Here is a 21,007-nt window from a genome sequence, read left to right on the forward strand (position 1 = left end):
ATTGGTCGGGCGGGTGGCGGGTGGGGGTAGAAAGGGGTGGAGGGGCGCGCCGGGGCGCCAGACGCCGTCGGGACGCAGCCAGTGCCCGCAGCACGAGCGGCCGCGATGAGGGAGATCGTGCACATCCAGGCGGGCCAGTGCGGGAACCAGATCGGCACCAAGGTGGGCTGGGCCGGGGTCCTCCACCGGGGCGCGGGCTGGGGAGCACCGCGAGGCGGGGGCCCGACGCCCCGCCTCGGGGTGGGCACACCCTGCCCTGCGGCCCCGCGCCGCGCGGAGCCGGGGTCCTCGGAACCCAGGCGGGTCCCGGGACCCCCACCCTCACCCCGCCCCCGGGTCCGCAGCCCGGGATCCCCCGCCCCCTGGGGTCTCGGGCCCCACCTCCCCCCCACCCGCTGGGGGCAGCCGGGTCCAAGATCTCCCACCCCCACCCCCACCCCGGGATCTGGGCTGGCGGCGGGAAGGGCGCCGGGCTCCGCGCTCTGACGTTGGCCCCGCGCTCTTCCCAGTTTTGGGAAGTGATCAGCGATGAGCACGGCATCGACCCCGCCGGAGGCTACGCGGGCGACGCGGCGCTGCAGCTGGAGAGAATCAGCGTCTACTACAATGAGTCGTCCTGTGAGTCGCGCGGCCCCTGCCCCGCCCCAGAAAGTCCCCGGGCCCCGGCGCGCGCGCTGGCGCCTCCCGCCCCTTCCCTTCAGTTCCTCCCACGGCCCGCGCTCGGGAACCGAACCCGGGGCAGTTCAGGGGGTCCCTCCAGCCTGGGGTGACACAGAACTGAGTGGAACAGATGAGCGTGCCCCCGGGGGACCCTTAGCGAGAACAGTGCAGATTGCAACATACTTTTTTGTTTCAGTTAAAGGTGTATCTCGTATTGGGGATTCTTGGTTAAGAATTTGAAAAACGTTCTGTTAAATGATCTTTTTGGTCCTTCGCAGAACTCAAAATATATGCTCCTGGAAGCTGAAACTAGAGGCATTTGCGCATAACCAGGGGAGTGTTGTAAGAATTCCAGGCTCTGGTTTATCCGGGTTTGAGAATAATAGCTCTCCTGTTCTGCCTAGCCACGAGTGGAGATCTATATACACACATTATTTCCGTGATAGTTTTTGTTATAGACGTGATATATACTTATCACAAAACAACAAAACTGAAAATATTGGAAACACAAAGTGAGGGCTCCTGCCTTCCGCACATATGAGCTGTATTCCTGGAGATACACACGTTTCTCCGAGTTTGTGAGTCCACACAAGAACTGGGAAGGGTTCATTCTTCATTGAGCAGCTGGGACATAAGGAAGCAGCAGGGCACCGGAGAGGAAAGTTTAGATGCCACTGAAGAAAATTGCAGTATGCATTGCACTTCCGTTGGCCCTAACTCCAGCCAAGGGATACACCCTAGCTCTAGTCTGGGCTGGTGCAGTGGGACAGGGGTCTCAGGGCAGTTTCTGTTTGCAATCCTGTTTAACCCCACATTTGCTGGATGAGTGGGAATAATTTCTTGCCCATTTGGCTTGAAAGTGGACTCAGATGTGAAAATGCTGCCCAGGGCACTCCTATTGCTGAATGAGTGTCTGGGGGAACCACTCAGTGAAATGGCAACTGTAATTAGGTGTGTAGACCTGACTTGGGTGCAGGTATGTGTATGTGCATGGGGGGAGGTGTCAAAAAGCCAAAAGAAAGTCATGGCAACTGGGGCAACAAATTCGGTTTATTTCCATGGAACTGGAAAAGTAAAGCTTCCTGATAGGAAAGAGGTGTCAGGGTGAACTGGAAAATACAGTGGGCAGGAAGTCAGGTGACCTGCCTTTTCATCCTGCTTCTTCCGGGAACCTCCTCTGTGCCCTCTCATGAGTTTTCCTCATTGGAACAACTCAGGAGTGGGATGGGATTAAAATCCTGGGACTCGAAGAGAGCCCTGGTACCTCCCCGGCTTAGAGGCTGTAGGCAGCTGTAGCTGGTGGGACTTGCTGATGGGAAGTTTTACTGCTCGGAGAAGCTCTAGAAACCGGAAGTAACCCATGTTGGTGGGCTTTGTCCTCCTCCAGCTCAGAAGTACGTGCCCCGGGCTGTCCTGGTGGACCTGGAGCCGGGAACCATGGACAGTGTACGCTCCGGGCCTTTTGGTCAGCTCTTCCGGCCTGACAGCTTCATTTTTGGTAGGTTGCATTTTAAACTGCTTGCTTCTTCCTCTTTTATTTTTTTCTGAAACATTCCAACAACTAATGTATGTGCAAGTTTAAAACATCCCATGGCCTCAAAAAGCTTAGAATGGAAACTGACAGCTCCAGCCCCACCCTTCCCATACCCCTGGGCTTCTCACTGGTTGCTTCTATAGTCTTGACTTTTTCTTCAAAGCAAGTAACTTTATATCTCTCAAAATTTCCCATTTTATTCACTTTCAAGTAAATAAGATGGTGGTATTAATCACATCCTCAGTATTGTGCTACCGTCATCAACATCCATTACCCCAACTTTTACATCCCCTCAAACCAACTTGACACCCATTAAACAATAAATCCCCCTCTCCACCTGCTCCTGGTAACCTTTAACCTACTACCTGTCCCTATGAAATTTGCTTTTTCTAGGTATTTCATATAAGCGAGATCATACAATATTTGTCTTTTTGCATCTGACTTATTTCATTAAACATGTTGTCTTCAAGGTATACTGATGATTCTTAATTGAAAAAAGAAACGATTTTAAACACTAACTTCTTTCTCCTCATAATGAAGTTCTTTCACTGTTTGTTTTTGGTTAAAGAGTCAAATGTTCATCATCTGTTAACTGGTGTGTATTTGACTGTTATATTTCTTTTTCCATCATTTATGGACAGTTTTACTTTACTTTCTAAAGGCTGTGGCACCAGTAATCTGCTAAATTTTGTTTCATCAGAATCAGGCAAATCCTTTTCCCTCCCTTTTTCCACCTAAAAAAAATGATGATTGCACCTGTCCCTCCTGCAGACTCCTAAAGAAAACTATAAAATGAAATGAAGTGGTCCTGGTACAGTTACCAGCCTCCATCACCCATTTCTCCATCCATCCATTTCTAGGGTCAAATGTTGCTTCAAAGCATGCACAAGGAGGGAGAATCTTAGAGATTTTATTGGAAGATGAATCGTCTTGTAGAGGGATTAGGCGATGAGCTGTTGTAAAGGTGATCCAGCAAGTTATACTTTCACAAAGACTTTGTAAATCCTAGGAGTATCATCCTCCTCCCTATCACTTTGGCAACCCACATGACCCAGTTCCCCCTTTTTTGTGCATCAGAATCCTAAATCACCAATATTTCTATATTCCACAAATGGGGGCATTTACCTTTTTTACCTTTAATTGAACTAGACCTGCCTTACTGGAGACCATAATTGGTTGCAAGCAGATACACTCTAGACCCTGCTGCCCGGTATGATCTAATGTCATTAGCCACATGTGACTGTTTACATTTAAATTCAGTAAAATTAAACGGAATTAACAATTCATTTCCTTGGTTGCACTACCTACATTTCAAGCACTCAATAGCTAAATGTGGCTGGTGGATACCATACTGTACTGGGCAGATATAGAATATTTCCATCATTGCATAAAGTTCAACCAGACTACATTATAATATCAAATCTTCAACAGTTTATCAAATTAGGGGAAAGATGAGAAAATGAAAAGCCAGTATGCAAACATGGAGCAATTTCTGAGAAGCCCGGCACATTTGAAAGTTTCCCATCTGATTGTTTTAATGTTAGATATCAAACATCAATCTACCTTCTTTCTCAGAAATTACTTTAACTACAGGGTAAGAAATAGCCTAGAGGAAAAAAAAATGTTACTTATCAACAAAAATATCTCAACCAATCAACAAATGTATTTTCATTACCTGGGGAGGCAAAGTCTCTTAAAACAAAATAGAAGAATTTTAAAGCTGATCCCTGGCTTAAAGGAACTGTGGTATAAAAATTGAATTTATCATCAAAGGTCTACATTCCACCCCCTCCTCAAAAGGCACCAAGTAGAGATGGTTTGACTTAAAGGTAACAGATAATCCTTACATTACTTAAACCATTCCAGATAGAAAATGAAGGAACACTCCCCAATATTTCCTCCTGTGGTAGCACAGCTTCTACTAGAATATACAAGTGAAAGCTATAGATAAAGCTCACTTAAAAATACACAGGCAAAAAGTCCAAGAGAAACTATTTAGAACATCCAATGCAGTTGTGCTTTGAAGAGCAACATGTGACCAAGTAAGACTGAGAGGCAGATCGTGTAACGGTTAAGATTCTGGCTGTGGGGTTACCCCTGGTTTCAAATCTTGGCTTTTCCACTTACTGTGTAACCTTGGACATGCTATTTAATGTCTTTGTAATTTAATTTCCTCATCTATAAGTGAAACTATCTACCTTTTAGTGAGGTGTGAGGATTAAAAGAATATTTAGAATACCTAATACACAGTACGTGCTTGATAAATAGTAGCTCTATCATTTGCAGCATGCCAGGAAGGCAAGGATGGTTCAACTATAAGTCTGCTAATGGATTAAAATCTTAATAGATGCCCAAAACTATTTGATAAAATTTAATATGTGTTCCTGATTTGTAGAGGACAAAAAACTTCTATGTAAACTGGAAATAGCAAGAAACCTCCTTTATCTGAGAATTACCTACCAGAAACCCATAGCCAACATCACACTCACTGGTGAAACATTGCAAGTATATCCAACAAAGACAGCTCTAAGAAAAAGATGTCCTTTGACTCTACTACCATTCCATGTTTTGGAGACTCTAGTCAGGGCAGAAAGACTAAAGAAAGAAGAGAGATAAGTCATGGAAAGGAAAAGACAAAATGGTTATTCATAGATGGAAAATTTCTCCTGGATTTTCCAAATAGGCTATCAGCTGAAAAATGACTAGCATATGTAAGAGTTCAGTAAGCAAGTTGGATACAAGATGAAAACAGTCAGAAATCAACAGTTTTGCCATTTTAAAGTTCAGGTGACCAGTCATCCTGATTTGGCCAGGACTGAGGGCTTTCCCAGGAGGCTGGACTGTCAGTGCTCAAACTGGAAAAGTCCCAGGCAAACTGGGACAAATTGATCACCTTAAGAGCAATAATCAATTATAAAATATGAGGAAATACCCTATTCACACTAGTAATAAAAGCTGTAAATACATAGGGACAAAATTCAACAGTAAATGGATTGGGGAGAGGGAGGCAATTAAAACAAGATAATATTTTCCTCCCATCACATTGGCCAGTATTTTAAAACCTTGAGCAGTAGCAGATTCTGGCCCACTTTGCTGGATTATAGTATTAGAGTAGTGTATTATGGCCCCCAAAATGCCATTGTCTTTGATGTAACCTTGTGTGGGCAGATTTATCAGTGTTGGTTAGATTTTAATTCTTTGAGTGTTTCCATGGAGATGTGACCCACCCAACTGTGGGTGATGACTCTAATTAGATAGCTTCCATGGAGGTGTTGCTCCACCCATTCAGCGTGGGCCTTGATTAGAGCACTATATAAGCTCAGACAGAAGGAGCGAGCTTGCTACAGCCAAGAGGGACACTTGGAAGAAAGCACAGGAGCTGCAGATGAGAGACAGTTTGAAGACGGCTGTTGAAAGCAGACTCTTACTCTGGAGAAACTAAGAAAGGACAAACGCCCCAAGAGCAACTGAGAGTGACATTTTGAAGAGGAGCGACAGCCTAGAGAAGAACGTCCTGGGAGAAAGCCATTTTGAAACCAGAACTTGGAGCAGATGCCAGCCACGTGCTTTCCCAGATAAGAGAGTTTTTCCGGACGCCATTGGCCATCCTCCAGTGAAGGTACCCAATTGTTGATGTGTTACCGTGAACTCTTTATGGCGTTAAGACTGTAACTGTGTAACCAGATAAACCCCCTTTATAAAAGCCAATCCATTTCTGGTGTTTTGCATCCCGGCAGCATTAGCAAACTAGAACAGGGAGCCAAGGAGAAAAAGCCCCGAACTAGGCCCAGCTGGCAGCCAACTTAAGCTCTGTGACCTGGGGGGCTTCCAGTTTACAGTCTGAAATGAATGCTTAGATTTCAGTGGCTCTCAGACATCTTGAGGTCACAGAACCCTGTTTCCCCACCTCCATCAAAATACACATGCAGGAAGAATTCTGCCCACAGTGTCTTCCCTTGAAGGTGCAGTGGGTTTCTGGTCAGAATCTAAGAGGCTCGCTAAGGTTTCTTGAATCTGAATTACAGTCAGCTGAGTCTGCTTCAATCTCAGTAAACTTTTTCCAAACAAAATTAACATATTTCATCATTTTAAAAATTATACTTCTTCTTTGATTGGTAATACTTGTGCATAGTATAAAATGCAAAAAGTGCTTACAGTTACACCATGAGAGAGTGAATCTCCTTGTCTCCCCTCTCCACCTACTTTCTCTCCAGGAGGCAGCTGTGGTGCCAGTTTTGTGAGTGTCCTGCAAGAGATATTTAGGCTTTTATAAGCAAATGTGTGTGTTTGTATATATAAGATTCTTCTACAGTTTTATTTATTTGAAATACTTACCTTCCCTGCTTCCAAGAAGGATATGAAAAAACATATGGTAAAAGAAAGAGGCACACTATGTGGCTGGCAGTTTTAAAACACAAAGTCAGCCATGCGGGTTAATTCAGTTGTGGCTGAGAATTCATTTTAGCTCTTGAGTCTCTGGCACCTAAATCCAAGAAAGCAGGCACAATAGGCGAATCGGTTGTTGTCATCTCTTAAAAGGGAATTTGTAACTCTTTTGAAAAGGAAGATACCACACACCCCCCTTCTAAATTAATTGTATTTATTTATTTTTAATTTTTACTTATTTTTCAACAAAACCAATAATATACCCACATTACTAAACAATTAAAAACTAGAATAAAAGTTATTTTTTCATATGCTCACATTTTAATATAACCACTTGTAGCGTTTTGGGATGATTCCATCCATAATGTTTTTCTTTTTGCTGATTTTCATTAGTTGTAATGACACTATATCATTCTGCATCTTTTTTCCCCACTGAACATTATTATGAACCAGATTCCATGTTAATCTATAGTTTCTAAAATTGATAATTTTTAATAGCCACATGTATACTTAATTTTTTAGTTAACCTGATAATGGCCAGTAACAAGGAAGTAGGTTTTTCCTAATTTTTACTCATATAAAGAAATATGGTTCACATAAATTTGGCTGTGTTTATGAGTCTGATCTCAGAATAGATTCTCAAAAGTAAAAAAAGCAAAAAAAAAAAAGGTGTAAACCTATTTAAATCCTCTATGCAGTTTGCCATATTCCTTCCGGTTGGATTGTATAATTTACGTACCACCAGCAGAGTCTGATTACAGGTTTTGCTGTGCTTTTGCTGGGAATTAAATTTTTAAAGAAAAGTATCAACTGAATGCTTAAGTCTATGAGGGACTCTGAGCAATAAAATTGACACTCTTCTAAGAACTGCTTTAGGGGAGAAGTAAAAACAATTCTTCATTTGGCCGCTCTGTGTGAAATTGTCAAAAAAGGAAAAAGTTGCACAGACTTCCATACACACACATGCACAGCCATGTGGAGATCTGAGGACAATATTAAAATGCCACTCAGTGAACACTGTTTTATCAGGGAAGGGGTGATTAGCTGAAGCGCACGCAGATGAGCACATGTGCCATTTTTTTAAAATGCATTTTGAGAAAAGATGAAAAACAATTTGGTTCTATATTGTTCAAGATGTTCAAACTCAAATTTGTAACACTGGGCACATGGTAGTGTTTTCTTGCTTTAAATGAGTGGTAGGTATGTAGATACTATAATATTCTTTGTATCCTTTTGCATGCCTTAAATCCATCACAGGAAAAACACCAACTATCTTAAGTGTCATCAGGGAAGAGGTGGCTGTTGGGAGCTCCTGGAAATGGTTCTAGCAGGACACTGGAGACCTGCCCTCGGCTCACTTCGTTTCCTCGCAGAGGCTGTGTCTGCTCTGCATTTGTTTAGCCCTTGCCCCTGGAGAAGAGCTGGCTGCTGCCAACCTGGGTGCCCCATCTTCATCTCTTCCTCCACGTGCCAACCCAGGGCAGCTTCCTGTTGAGGTTTGAAGATGGTCCTATCCGTGCACTGATTACTGTGAAATTGGGTCCATCGCGGGCTATTAAGTGGTGATCAGTGGGTTTCCCACAGTAGCAGCTTCAATTGTACACATTTTTATTGACCTGAAAATTGGGAGAGTGTAAGAAAGCTCTGGTCTTGTTTTTAAGCTGCGAACAACTGGGATCAACAAGATTAAGAACAAGTTAAGACAGACCCATGGTGACCATTTATTTATTCACTGTCCCAATAAACAGTCAACATGTTAGAAATGACATATTTAAACCATCTGTAAGATTGCTTCTTGCATCTTTGCTTCATCAGAATATGCATCCCTATTTTTGATTCAAAATATTTTGTTTTTAATAAGTTGTACAGATGTGAAATAGCTTCAATTAATTGTGATTTTAAAAATTGACACTATTTTTAGTTAAGAATTGGAAATCATTTAAATGAATATGCTTGTTTTGTTGAAATAGCATGTTTGTTATGAGGAATGGTGAGGTAGCAAGAAGGTACAAACATACTTAGTTGTTTGGCTAAACCATTGTTTTTAAGTCCTTTTCTGATTAATAAGAGGCAGAGATGTCCATGGACTGGAGATGGTTCTTCCCCCACTGGTTTTAAAGTGAGATGAAATTAGAGTAAATGAGTCGCCATCCTGTTTTCAGATAATAGTTTGAAATGGTTTAAAACACACTGCTTTGAATAATGTGTAACTTTAAAAATGCAGCTTGCGCGCATTTGAATTTTTGAACAAATGGGGGCATTTTGGCAGTCGTACCTGTAAGATTAGGGGAGAGAATTTTGTGTGGAAACATACAGCCAGATAAATAAAAGTTCCCTGAAGCTTCTTTCTGTACTTGCAACTTTTCCTTCCAGAATCAGGGGTAAGCGAGGAGGCAGGAGCTCAGGCAGAGCTAAGATTTCCTCCATGGTCTAGGGTGAGCTGAGGCAAGCCAGAGGGCGGGTGCCATGAGGAACCCCTGGGGGTCTGCTGCAGCCTGGCTGGCAAAGCTTGGAAATTACAGGCTCATGGTTTACGGTCTGGAGTCGCTGATGAATATCACACCCTATCTATCCTTACAGAAGTGTTCACTTCATGACCCCCAAATATTTAACTGGGAACGTCTGTTGCTATGAGACAGTGGCAAAATATTTTCAGAAGTCACCAGCTTCCTTCTTTCACCGAGCACAGAGAAAACTCTGTGGCTATAAATATTTAGGAAGCAGAGTAACTGGTATGACAGAGAAAGGCAGACGTTGCATTCAGAATCTCTGTACACTTAGGGCTAAAGCTAGTTTGATTTATTGTGGTTTCATGTCTGCTGAAAGCCCAGTGCTTGTTCTCAGTTGTTCCTGCTGTTTTAATGAAGTAATTCCTGGCCCCTTCTTGCACTTGCACACAGGTTGTCCCCTCTGTAAAGCCTTGGTGGTGTTCACTCTGAGCTCGAAGTCTGGCCAGTCTGCCACCTGCTGAGCCAAGGGGAGGCTGACCACCCGGAGCCCGCTGAGAGCAGAATGCAGCCAAGCTCCTATGCACCCAGCTGGCAGGGGAAGGGGACGTCTCTTCTACAGGGAACACTGACCCATCCTAGACAATGGCCAGGGCTCTTGGAAAACAAAACAAGGAAATGACACTTGGCACCATGGGGGGTTGGGCGGAAGCATGGGAGGCAGGGGTCTGACCAGCCCAGGGCCCCCTCTGCAGCCACAGGTGCTGTGCCCTGGCCAGAGGCTTCATGGAGAGGAGAGGTGAGCAGAGCCCAGGGGAAAGGAGGCAGGGCCAGCTGCAGGGTGCTCCAGACAGGCACTTCCGCTCTCTGGAGACTTTACTATTTAATACTGGAATGATGTTAGTGTGGTCATTACTGACGCAAACCACTTCAGCCTGTTGTTTCAACAATCCACAGGTATAGAGTACAGAAATGGAGACCCCCCCTTACCGTCTACTGATGTCCCTAGAATGTTATTCCCCTGGGACAGCTAACTGCTGTACAAATTTAGAGGGGTGCCCTGCCAGGCTTTTTGCTTTGTGTGTGCGCACACACATAGGTATGTGCACACACAGGTATAAGCATACATATGCAAACACAGGAATGCACACATATGCACACAGGTATGTGCACACATGTACACACAGTTATGCACACACACACACTTGAATTTGTTTTTAGAAAATGGGATCCACATACTGATTGCAACTTTTTTAAAGTTCATTTACAGACATGGGACATCTTTCCATGACAGGCAGAGTACCTTGCTATAATATGTATGAATCATAATTTGATTCCTCACTTTTTGGTAGATATTTTTTAAATTTCCTTAAAGGCATGTTTTCACTTTAAAAAATTTTTATTTTGAAATTTTTTCAAACTGATAGGATAGTTAGAAAAATAATACAAGCCCCATACAGAGAACTCCATTATACCCCTACCTCCCTAGACACCCAGATCCACCAATTTTAACATTTTGCCACATTTGCCGTATCATCCTATTTTTCAATCTATTTTCTAAACACTTGAGTGTAGGTTGCATATATCATGCTCCTTGAACACTTCATACTGCCATGTACATTTCCTAAGAACAGGGATATTCACTTATGTAACGACCTTAAGTGCAGTTACCAAGTTCAAGAAATTTAACATGGATATAAAGCTTACAGTCTATATTCCAATTTTTTCATGTCCTTTTGAGCCTTTTCTCTTCCCATCCAGGATCATGTATCACATTAATTGTCATTGTCTCTAGTTGCGCTCTCTCTCTCTCTCTCTCTAATTGTGGAAACATACAACGTATACTTTCCTATCTCAACCACTCCCAAGTGTACCATTCAGTGGGATTAATCACATTCACAATATTGCAGTACCCTTACCACCTTCCATTACTAAAACTGTCTCATCTCCCCAAACAGAAACCCTGCACCCATTATGCATTAACTCCCCATTTTATCTAGCCCTGCCCCTTGCAACCTGTATTCTTAATTTTTGTCTCTGTGAGCTTGCATATTCTCTGGTATTTTCTTTGTTGTTACCATGGGGTCTTAAATTTAACATCCTAAATTTTTAATGAACAGGTTTGCTTTGATACCAACTTAACTTCAGTAGCATACATAAACTATGTTCCTATCCCCCTACTTTTATGTAGTTCTTGTCACAAATTACATGGTTATAAGCATTATGAGTTCAAAACCACTGATTGTCTCATTACATTTTATGCATTTGCATTTTAGATCCTGTAGGAAGTAAGAAGAGGAGTTACAAACCAAAATACAATAGTTTTCTATTTACCCATGTCATTACCCTTACCAGAGATCTTTATTTCTTCATGTGACTTCAATCTATGGTCTGTTGTCCTTTCCTTTCAACTTGCAGACATCCCTTTAGCATCTCATGTAGGACTGGTCTAGTGGTGTTTATCTGGGAATGTCTTAATTTCTCCATTTTTTAAAGGCAGTTTTGCCAGATGTAGAATTCTTGGTACTTTTTTTTTTCTTTTTTTTACATGCACAGATGTTTATTCCAATGCTGTTTGTCTGGGGGGAAAACTGAAAATAAAGTGAATATCAATTAAAGCTAGAGAAACTAAATAAATTGTGAAATATACTGCCTTTAAAAACAATGAATGTGTGCTATACCCATTGACATGGAGGGGTTTACATGGGGAAATAATAGCAGCTGAGGTTTATTTAATGCTTACTAAATACCAGGCACAGTTCTAAGTATTAACTCATTGAGCCTCTCACAATAATCCTGTGAACTAGGTATGATTATTGCTATACTACAAGTAAGAAAACAAATGTTGGTTCGTACTTTTTGTGTCTTCAGCACTTTAAATATGTCTTCGCACTGCCTTCTTTCCTCTATGGTTTCCAATGAGAAATTGATACAATTTTTTTGGCCATCCCCTTGTATATGACCTGTTCTCTCTGCAGTTTTCAGAATTCTCACCTTACCTTTGGCATTCGACTAATTATAATATACTGTGCCGTAGCTCTATTTGGATTTATCCTGTTTGGAGTTTGTTGAGCATCTTGGATGTGTATATTCATGTCTTTCGTTAAATTTGGGAAGTTTTCAACCACTGTTTCTCTGAATATTCTCTCTGCCCCTTTCCTTCTTCTACTTCTAGTACTCCCACAATACTTACTGGTACATATGTTGCTGACTCATACATTCCTTGGGCTCTGTTCGCTTTTCTTCATTATTTTTTCCTTCTGCTCTTCAGACTGGATGATTTCAATTGTCTTATCTTCAAACTCTCTGATTCGTTCTTCTGCCAGCTCCAATCTGCTGTTGAACCCCTCTTGGGAACTTTTAATTACTATTACTGTGGTCTTCAGTCTGTTTGGTTCCTTTTCATAATTTCCATCTCTCTATTGATACTCTCTTTTGTTCCTCTATCATTTTCCTGATTTCCTTTAATTCTTTGTCCATGTTTCCTTCAGCTCTTTGAGTATGTTTAGGACCATTTTAAAAAAATCTTTGGTATGTCCCAGTTCTAGTCCTCCTCGTTGATTGTTTCTAATTGCTTTAGTCTTCTTTTTCCTGAACCACTGCTTCCTGTTTCTTTGTATGTTTTGTGACCTTTTGTTGTTAAAATATGAAAATATGGACATTTTTATATTTTAATTTATCACTGGAATTTAGATTCTGAAGCATCTTTTCCTTAACCTTGTATATGGCTAGTGTTATGACAGGGCCTTCCTCGAGCTAACCAAAAGAAAAAAAGAGAGAGAGAAGAGAAAAATACCTTTCCCAGTCTTTGCAGATTGACCTATGCAAGTGCTCTCCTTCATGGCTTATCCATACAGTGAGTTTAGAGAATAGTTCCAGGCCAAAGTGTAGGGGCTTCCCTGTTTTTTCTCTCTTGGGTATGCATGTTTGGCCCTAGGATTTCCTGTTTTCACAGGTCCCAGGCACTGCACTGTGTATCCTGTAGCCAGCAATCCCTTGCCCCAGGCAGCATGACTTGACTGCTCTCCCATGTCATTCTGTAGGAGAGCTCAGTGACAGACTGTGACAGGCAGGTCAAGTTCTGGGACGGCGAGTCCCTCAGGCCAGCGCCAGACAGGTTGGGCCAGACGTACATGCTCTCATGAGGGTTACACTGCTCCCTCCAGAATCAGGACAAGGGATCGCACTGGGAGCCTGGGCTGGCAGCCAAGCAGGTGAGGAGATCTGGGAGGGGCCAGCCAGGGCACCAAGAGATCATGCTACCTTTTTTTTTTAAGCAGTTTTACTGAAGATATATTCACATACCATACAGTCTATCCAAGGTGTACAAAAGGTGACTTTTAGTATAATCAGAGGTGTGCATTCATCACCTCAATTTTAGAATATTTTCATTACTCCATAAAGAAAAGTCCCATACACTGAGCAGTCACCACAGACATCGTCCACCACAGGGTTCACTGTGTCACACAGTTCCATATTTCATCTTCTAACTTTCCTTCTAATGACCATGACCCTGAACTTAGTCCTTCAATCAAAATCACACCCATAATTCAGCGCTGTCAACTACACTCACAATAATGTGCTGCCATCGCCACTATCCATTTCCAAACATTTATGATCAATCTAAATAGAAATTCTGCACAAAGTATGCATCAGCTCCCCTGTTCTCTACCCCCATTCTATCTCCTGGTAACCTGTATTCTAGATTCTAACTTGATGAGTTTACTTATTATACTTAATTCATATTTGTGAGATCATACAATTTGTCCTTTTGTGCCTGGCTTATTTCACTCAATGTGTCTTCCAGGTTCATCCATTGTTCTAGTTTGCTAATGCTGCTGTACTGCAAAACACCAGAAATGGATGGGCTTTTATAAAAAGGGGATTTATTTGGTTATAAAGTTACAGCCTGAAGGCCATAAAGTATCCAAGGTAACACATCAGCAATTGGGTACCTTCACTGGAGGATGGCCAATGGCATCCGGAAAAACTCTGTTATCTGGGAAAGCACGTGGCTGGCATCTGCTCCAAGTTCTGGTTTCAAAATGGCTTTCTCCGAGGATGTTCCTCTCTAGACTGCAGTTCCTCAAAAATGTCACTTTTAGTTGCACTTGGGATATTTGTCCTCTCTCAGCTTCTCTGGAGCAAGAGTCTGCTTTCAACGGCCGTCTTCAAAATGTCTCTCATCTGCAGCTCCTGTGCTTTCTTCAAAGTGTCCCTCTTGGCTGTAGCTCCTCTTCACAATGTCACTCACAGCTGCATTGAATTCCCTCTGCCCATCAGCTCATTTATATGGCGCCACTGATCAATGCCCACCCTGAATGGGTGGGGCCACACTTCCATGGAAATATCTCATCAGAGTTATTACCTACAGTTGGATGGGGCGCATTTCCATGCAAATTTAATCAGCACCAAAACGTCTGCCCCACAAGACTGCATCAAAGAACATGGCTTTTTCTGGGGGACACAATGCACTCAAACCAGCACATCCATGTTGTTGCATGCACCAGGATTTCATTTCTTCTTACTGCTGAATAATATTCCATTGTATGTATATACCACATTAGCTTATCCATTCATCAGTTGATGGACACTTGGGTTGCTTCTGTCTTTCGGCAATTGTGAGTAATGCTGCTATGAACATCAGTGTGCAAATGTCTGTTCACATCCCTGCTTTCGGTTCTGAGTATATACCTAGTAGCAGGTTTGCTGGGCCATATGGCACTATTTGTTTAATAGGGGCCATTCTAGTAGGCTTGAAATGATATCTCATTGTGGTTTTGTTTTGCAGTTCCCTAATAGCTAGTGAAGTAGTGAAGTTGAGTATCTTTTCACATGATTTTCGGCCATTTGTATTCCTCTTTTTGAAAAATGCCTATTCAAGTCTTTTGCCCATTTTTAAATTGGTTATTTTGTCTTTTTATTGTTGAGTTATAGGATTTCTTTATATATTATGGATATTAAACTCTTATCAGATATGTGGTTTCCAAATATTTTCTCCCATTGAATAGGCTGCCTTTTCACTTTCTTGTCAAAGTCCTTTGAAGCACAAAAGTTTTTAATGTTGAGGAAGTCCTGTTTATCTGTTTTTTGTTTTGTTGCTGTGCTGTTGGTCTAAGAAACCACTGCTTACCACAAGATCTTCAAGATATATACTTCTCGGAGTTTTATGGTCCTGGTTCTTATATTTAGGTCTTTGGAGATCCTACCACTTTTAAGTGACCTTTTTATTAATTTGTCATGTTACTGCAGTCCTTTAACTGTTTTCTGGAGCTTTTAGAAAGATGTTTCTGCCAATTATTACTGGTGGTTCAAAGCTCCTATGGGGGTGGAGGGTGGACCCCTAAAGGGTCTCACTCTGTCATTTTGAATGGGGCCATGTTTTTTTTATTATTGTCTCTTTTTAATTATCATAAAATACGTTTGGTTACAATTAAAAATTTAAAAGCCATATATAACCTTGAAACTTAAGTTCTCCATAATCATCCTCCCAAGACAAACCTTGTTATTAATTTGGTGTCTGTTTCTCCAATTGCTTTCTGAAATTCATTTTAAAATGTTTTCATTAGGTTAGACAATTTTCATTTTGCTAGGAAGCCAGGTAAAACTTGCCATGGTACAGGATTCAAAAGGAACAAAATGGTATTCACTGCAGAGTTCTATCACTTCCTGCGCCAGGCAACCTCTATAACGTTTTTGTGCGTTCTGGTTTGCTAATGCTGCTGTTATGCAGAACACCAGAAATGGATTGCCTTTTATAAAGGGGGTTTATTTGGTCACAAAGTTACAGTCTTAATGCCATAAAGTGTCCAAGGTAAGGCATCAACAACAGGGTACCTTCACTGGAGAAAGGCCATTGGCATCCGGAAAACCTCTGTTAGCTGGGAAGGCAACATGGCTGGCGTCTGCTTGCTCTCAGGTTGTGCTTCAAAATGGCTTTCTCCAAAATGTCAGTGTCAGCTTTCAATGGCCATCTTCAAAATGTCTCTCAGCTGCAGCACTGAGTTTCTTCTGTTTGTCAGCTTTTTTTATATGGCTCCAGTGATTTAATTAAGACCCAGCCTGAATAGGTGCGGTAACACCTCCATGGAAATTACCCAATCAAAGGTCTCGCGCACCGTTGATTGAGTCACATCTCCATGGAAACAGTCAGTCAATAAGTTCCAACCTAATCAACACTAATACATCTGCCCCAACAAGACTGCATTTAAAGAATATGGTGTATTGGGGGACATAATAACATAATACATCCAAATCAGCACATTGTGCCTTTCTGATACAGTCTATGCACATATAAGCAAGTTATGTAAATATTACACATAAAATGATAGCATGCTGTATGTACTGCTTAGGACCATTTTTGTTTCCTCTTAGGAATAAAATTTTGAAAATCTGTCTCTCTCAGTACTAGTGTTGCCTCATTCTTACTGATTTGATATCATCACTGCTTTAACCAGTCCTTTGTTCATGTGTACTTAGGTTATTTCCTTTTTTCTTTCCTATTACAGACTGTTCCTCACTGAATATTTGTGTATGTCATTTTGTACCTGTGCAGGTGTCTATTTTTAGGAAAGCTTATGGAAGCAGAGTTGCTGAGTCTATGGGGACTAATTTTGATAGATATTGCCAGGTTGTTCTCCACAGAGGCTGCCCCTGTTCAGATCTCTAGCAACAGTGAGTGGAAGGGTCTCTTTCCCCAAATGCTCCCCAACACAGTATTGTCAAACACTTTGGTCTCTGAGAATTTCATAGGGGAAAAACCAAATCTTCTTAATTTCCATTTCTCTTCTGAGGAAGATTGAGCATGATTTCAAATGTTTGGGTCATTTGAATTCCCTGTATCATGAACGGTTTATATCCTTTGCCCATTTTCCCAGTGGCTACTGCTGTTTTCCTTATTGATTTGTAGGACTAGATATTTAAGGAGGGTATCCCTTTGTATGTGATGTGAGTTACTAATAGTTTAGTACACTTAAAATGTACCGAAGAGTCACTAAACTTCGGTTGTTTTAATATCTTGGGATCACAGGAATGTCAAAACTATTTCAACTTCAATTTCTGATTTCTATTTAGGCTCCACTGGATACATTTAACAGAATGATATAACTTTTTTAAAAATCGAGGTGAAATTCACCTAACATACAATGAACCAGTGGTATTTAGTATATTCACAGTGTCGTGCACCCACCACCTCTCATTTCAAAACTTTTTCGTCACCCCAGAATGCTGTTTTGTTTTTAAAAGAGAACATTTATAGTACTCCAGAAATTAAAATTACATCATTTGCAGCTATTTGAACTTATGAAGAAAAATTAAGATGTCAACGTAAAAATTCATGAGGGGTTTGTAGTTTAAAAATGCTTTCAGGAGTCCAAGAGTGATAATGTTTGAGCCCACTGCATTAGGAACTCTGCAAGATCCAGAGAAGCAAAAGTAAAGTAAATTCTTCCCAGTCTTCTTTACCAGTTGTTTTTTAATGCAACCTTTTGTTCATACACAGAGGCCTATATTTTTACAGTTTGGAAAAAAACTTTCTTTAGTGATATACCTTCAATTTTATAATGAAACAAACTGAAAAATAGGATTTTATATTTAAGAGCCAAACTTTCAGATTCACAGTATGGTATAATAAGCATGCTTGTGAAAATGCAGCAGCATGAAGAAAACAGATAGCTAGATGGTCTCTTTCTAGTTTCTTAAACTCATTGGATAAAAATGTAAAAGCCTTCTGGCTATATTAAGGTCCTTTCCACATCTGGAATATAGATAATTTGAGGGCAGGAATCACTTCTTGTGTTGAGTCTTTAGTAAGAGGTAGTAGTCTCAGAAACTTTTGCAGCAATAATTCTGGATGATGAATGAGGGCTCCATCAATATGAAAGAATTAGTTTAGAATAGAAAATATTTGTACATAGTATACACTTCAGAAAATGCAAAAAGGGGAGAGTGACTTATTTTTTAATGTATATCACTTGTCCCCTTTCAATTTGACCAGGTGTGAGAATTACCTGTTAAAAAATGCTTTTACTTGTCTAGAGATGTATGAATTCACTTGTCCACCAGCAACGCTGGCAAGAGCCTGCCCCTCCTCACTCTGGCCAACAGGGTATTTCCATTCCCATTTCAGGTCTTTACTAGTGAGCCATTCCTTCGCGTGTCTGTTTAAGGTAAAAGCTGCCCTGTCTTGCTTTATTCCAGGACAAACTGGTGCGGGAAACAACTGGGCAAAGGGGCACTACACGGAAGGGGCCGAGCTGGTGGACTCGGTGCTGGACGTGGTGCGGAAGGAGTGCGAGCACTGCGATTGCCTGCAGGGCTTCCAGCTGACCCACTCGCTGGGGGGCGGCACGGGCTCCGGCATGGGCACGCTGCTCATCAGCAAGATCCGCGAGGAGTTCCCCGACCGCATCATGAACACCTTCAGCGTCATGCCCTCCCCCAAGGTGTCGGACACGGTGGTGGAGCCCTACAACGCCACCCTCTCCGTCCACCAGCTGGTGGAGAACACAGATGAGACCTACTGCATCGACAACGAGGCCCTCTACGACATCTGCTTCCGCACCCTCAAGCTGACTACCCCCACCTACGGGGACCTCAACCACCTGGTGTCGGCCACCATGAGCGGCGTCACCACCTCGCTGCGCTTCCCGGGTCAGCTCAACGCGGACCTGCGCAAGCTGGCCGTCAACATGGTGCCCTTCCCCCGCCTGCACTTCTTCATGCCCGGCTTCGCCCCGCTCACAGCCCGGGGCAGCCAGCAGTACCGGGCGCTGACTGTGCCTGAGCTCACCCAGCAGATGTTCGATGCCAAGAACATGATGGCAGCCTGTGACCCACGCCATGGCCGCTACCTGACCGTGGCCACCGTCTTCCGGGGCCCCATGTCCATGAAGGAGGTGGACGAGCAGATGCTGGCCATCCAGAACAAGAACAGCAGCTACTTCGTGGAGTGGATCCCCAACAACGTCAAGGTGGCCGTATGTGACATCCCGCCGAGGGGCCTCAAGATGTCATCCACCTTCATCGGCAACAGCACGGCCATCCAGGAGCTCTTCAAGCGCATCTCGGAGCAGTTTTCTGCCATGTTCCGCCGGAAGGCCTTCCTGCACTGGTTCACAGGAGAGGGGATGGATGAGATGGAGTTCACTGAGGCAGAAAGCAACATGAATGACCTGGTGTCCGAGTACCAGCAGTACCAGGAAGCCACCGCCAACGACGGAGAGGAAACTTTTGACGATGATGAGGAAGAGATGGATGAGTAGAGGAGCCTCCCTGTTTCAAATGCTAAAGCCCAGATGCTCTTTCCTTAGGCCTGCCTGCTGCTGGAAAGGCTCGCTGCAGGTCTGAATGAGTCAGCGTGGGCCCCACACAAACATCAGGCATCTGGAATACAGGACATGCTCCCACCCCGAACATCAGACCACGGAGATTTGCTCCCAGAGGACTCGAAAGACCTTGGGCCATAACGGGCCCAACACACACCTTGGCTCCCAGGAAATGTTTACCATGTCTGAGAATTAGCAGGGAGGGAGTTAGAGAAATAAATACATTTCATCCCTTGTGGTGGAACCTGAAGCTGTGCAGTGTTACCTTATTTGAATGTGCTGGCTTGGACTCTGAAACAATCTGTGGTAATAAAATACTAAACATTGTTCCTCTGTTTCTTGGGCCCACGCTTGTTTGGTGGATGAGTTACTTTGTTGTTGTCTGGGTCACTTGTCTCTTCCTGGGGTACAATTCTGTGTGATGGTTAAAAGAACAGGAAAGGGTTTTTCTCAGGTTGTAGGCCTTACGGGTAACAGCTGCAATCTTCTGTCACTTCCCCCAACAGGTGCCCCTGTTTTGCATGTCAGTACCTGACCAGCCACAGCTCAGAGGAGCCACAGGGGAGGGAGCCGGGAGTCCAGCCCGCAAGAGGGTAGGAGGCAGAGGGTTTCTTTCTATTGCAACTAATCTCGGGCTAGTTTGGGCTAGTTTCTATAAATAGCCACAACGTCTTTAAAAGGCCATGCAAAGTCAAACTCCACAGTACAGGACCACATTTTCTCACTGATCAGACACTGCTGTTGAGCAGATTCCCTCTACTGCTGACTCCTGAAAGATGGCAGCAGTCTCCACTGAGCAGAGCCCCCTGGCCTTTGTTGGCTGTGGAATGAGAGAGATGAACTTGTGTAGCTGGCAGCCGCTGAGGTTAGGAGTCCCGTCACTGTGGCGTCTCTGTACAGAGCTCCTGTTCGGTCCTGTGCCGTTTTTCGTGTTGAGCATCATCATGTCAGGCCCAGCCTTAGGGCGGACTGAAAGTGAACCACTCAACATGGCAGCATGACTGGAAACTGTGGGAGAACAGATCTCATTTTGTACAAATCTGAACTGTTTTCTAAGACTACAGTAAAAATAATTTATTTTGTGTGGGCCAGGTGCTCCTCAGGACAAGGGGCTTGCGGGGTGCCTCAACAGCTGTCCCAGGCCACACTAAGTCCAAGACTCCAGGCCTCGCATGCAGCTGTCACTTTCTTGTGGAGCAGACAAGGCTCAGCCAGGCCCATCTCCCTTCCTTGCCAGGGCCTGGTGCACACAGGCCTCTTCTTCCTTCAGAGCTGGTGGAGAGGGCATTTCGATTCTGAATTTTAGAATGCTTATGTGGAGAAAAGCACACTAAATGCCCTCTAAGTGAATCTCACAGCTTTAAAACAGTTCATTGAACCACTTTCCAGCACATTGTATGAGAAGTCAGTCAGTCAGTCTGCAGACCAGGGGCTGGGGGAGGATGGATGGCAAGCCGAGGAGGGCTCCGATCCTTCTAATCCTGGGCGAGACGGAGCATCCCCAGGCCACCTCCATCAGTCCAGCCACCCCTCCCTGGACACCACAGGATTTCATGCCTTAATCTGGAAAATCAGTGTTTCCACAAGATGTTGAATTAGTTTAAGAACATGGAAGGCAGCTGGAATCACAGTAGAGGTGGTAGCTAAGAAGAGTA

At 43.1% G+C, this 21,007-nt stretch overlaps 1 protein-coding gene across 1 annotated transcript; it reads left to right on the top strand.

Annotated features, from left to right (window-relative positions):
* Positions 1–46: 46 nt before the first annotated feature.
* TUBB6 (tubulin beta 6 class V) lies at positions 47–19,602 on the top strand. The gene is made up of 4 exons (XM_037805716.1): positions 47–162; positions 510–618; positions 2,048–2,158; positions 18,226–19,602. The coding sequence occupies exons 1-4, from the start codon at positions 106–108 to the stop codon at positions 19,287–19,289; spliced, it is 1,341 nt and encodes a 446-aa protein (XP_037661644.1). The 5' UTR covers positions 47–105; the 3' UTR covers positions 19,290–19,602.
* The last annotated feature ends 1,405 nt before the right edge of the window (positions 19,603–21,007 follow it).

This window comes from Choloepus didactylus, chromosome 16 (assembly GCF_015220235.1).
Source record: "Choloepus didactylus isolate mChoDid1 chromosome 16, mChoDid1.pri, whole genome shotgun sequence".
NCBI lineage: Eukaryota > Metazoa > Chordata > Mammalia > Pilosa > Megalonychidae > Choloepus > Choloepus didactylus.

What these genes read in the sequence shown, in the direction of transcription:
- TUBB6 (XM_037805716.1), top strand. Translation starts at nt 106, where the DNA reads ATGAGGGAGATCGTGCACATCCAGGCGGGCCAGTGCGGGAACCAGATC. An exon ending in CTACTACAATGAGTCGTCCT is followed by an intron (nt 619 to 2,047) that starts GTGAGTCGCGCG and finishes GTCCTCCTCCAG; the next exon opens with CTCAGAAGTACGTGCCCCGG. An exon ending in GCCTGACAGCTTCATTTTTG is followed by an intron (nt 2,159 to 18,225) that starts GTAGGTTGCATT and finishes GCTTTATTCCAG; the next exon opens with GACAAACTGGTGCGGGAAAC.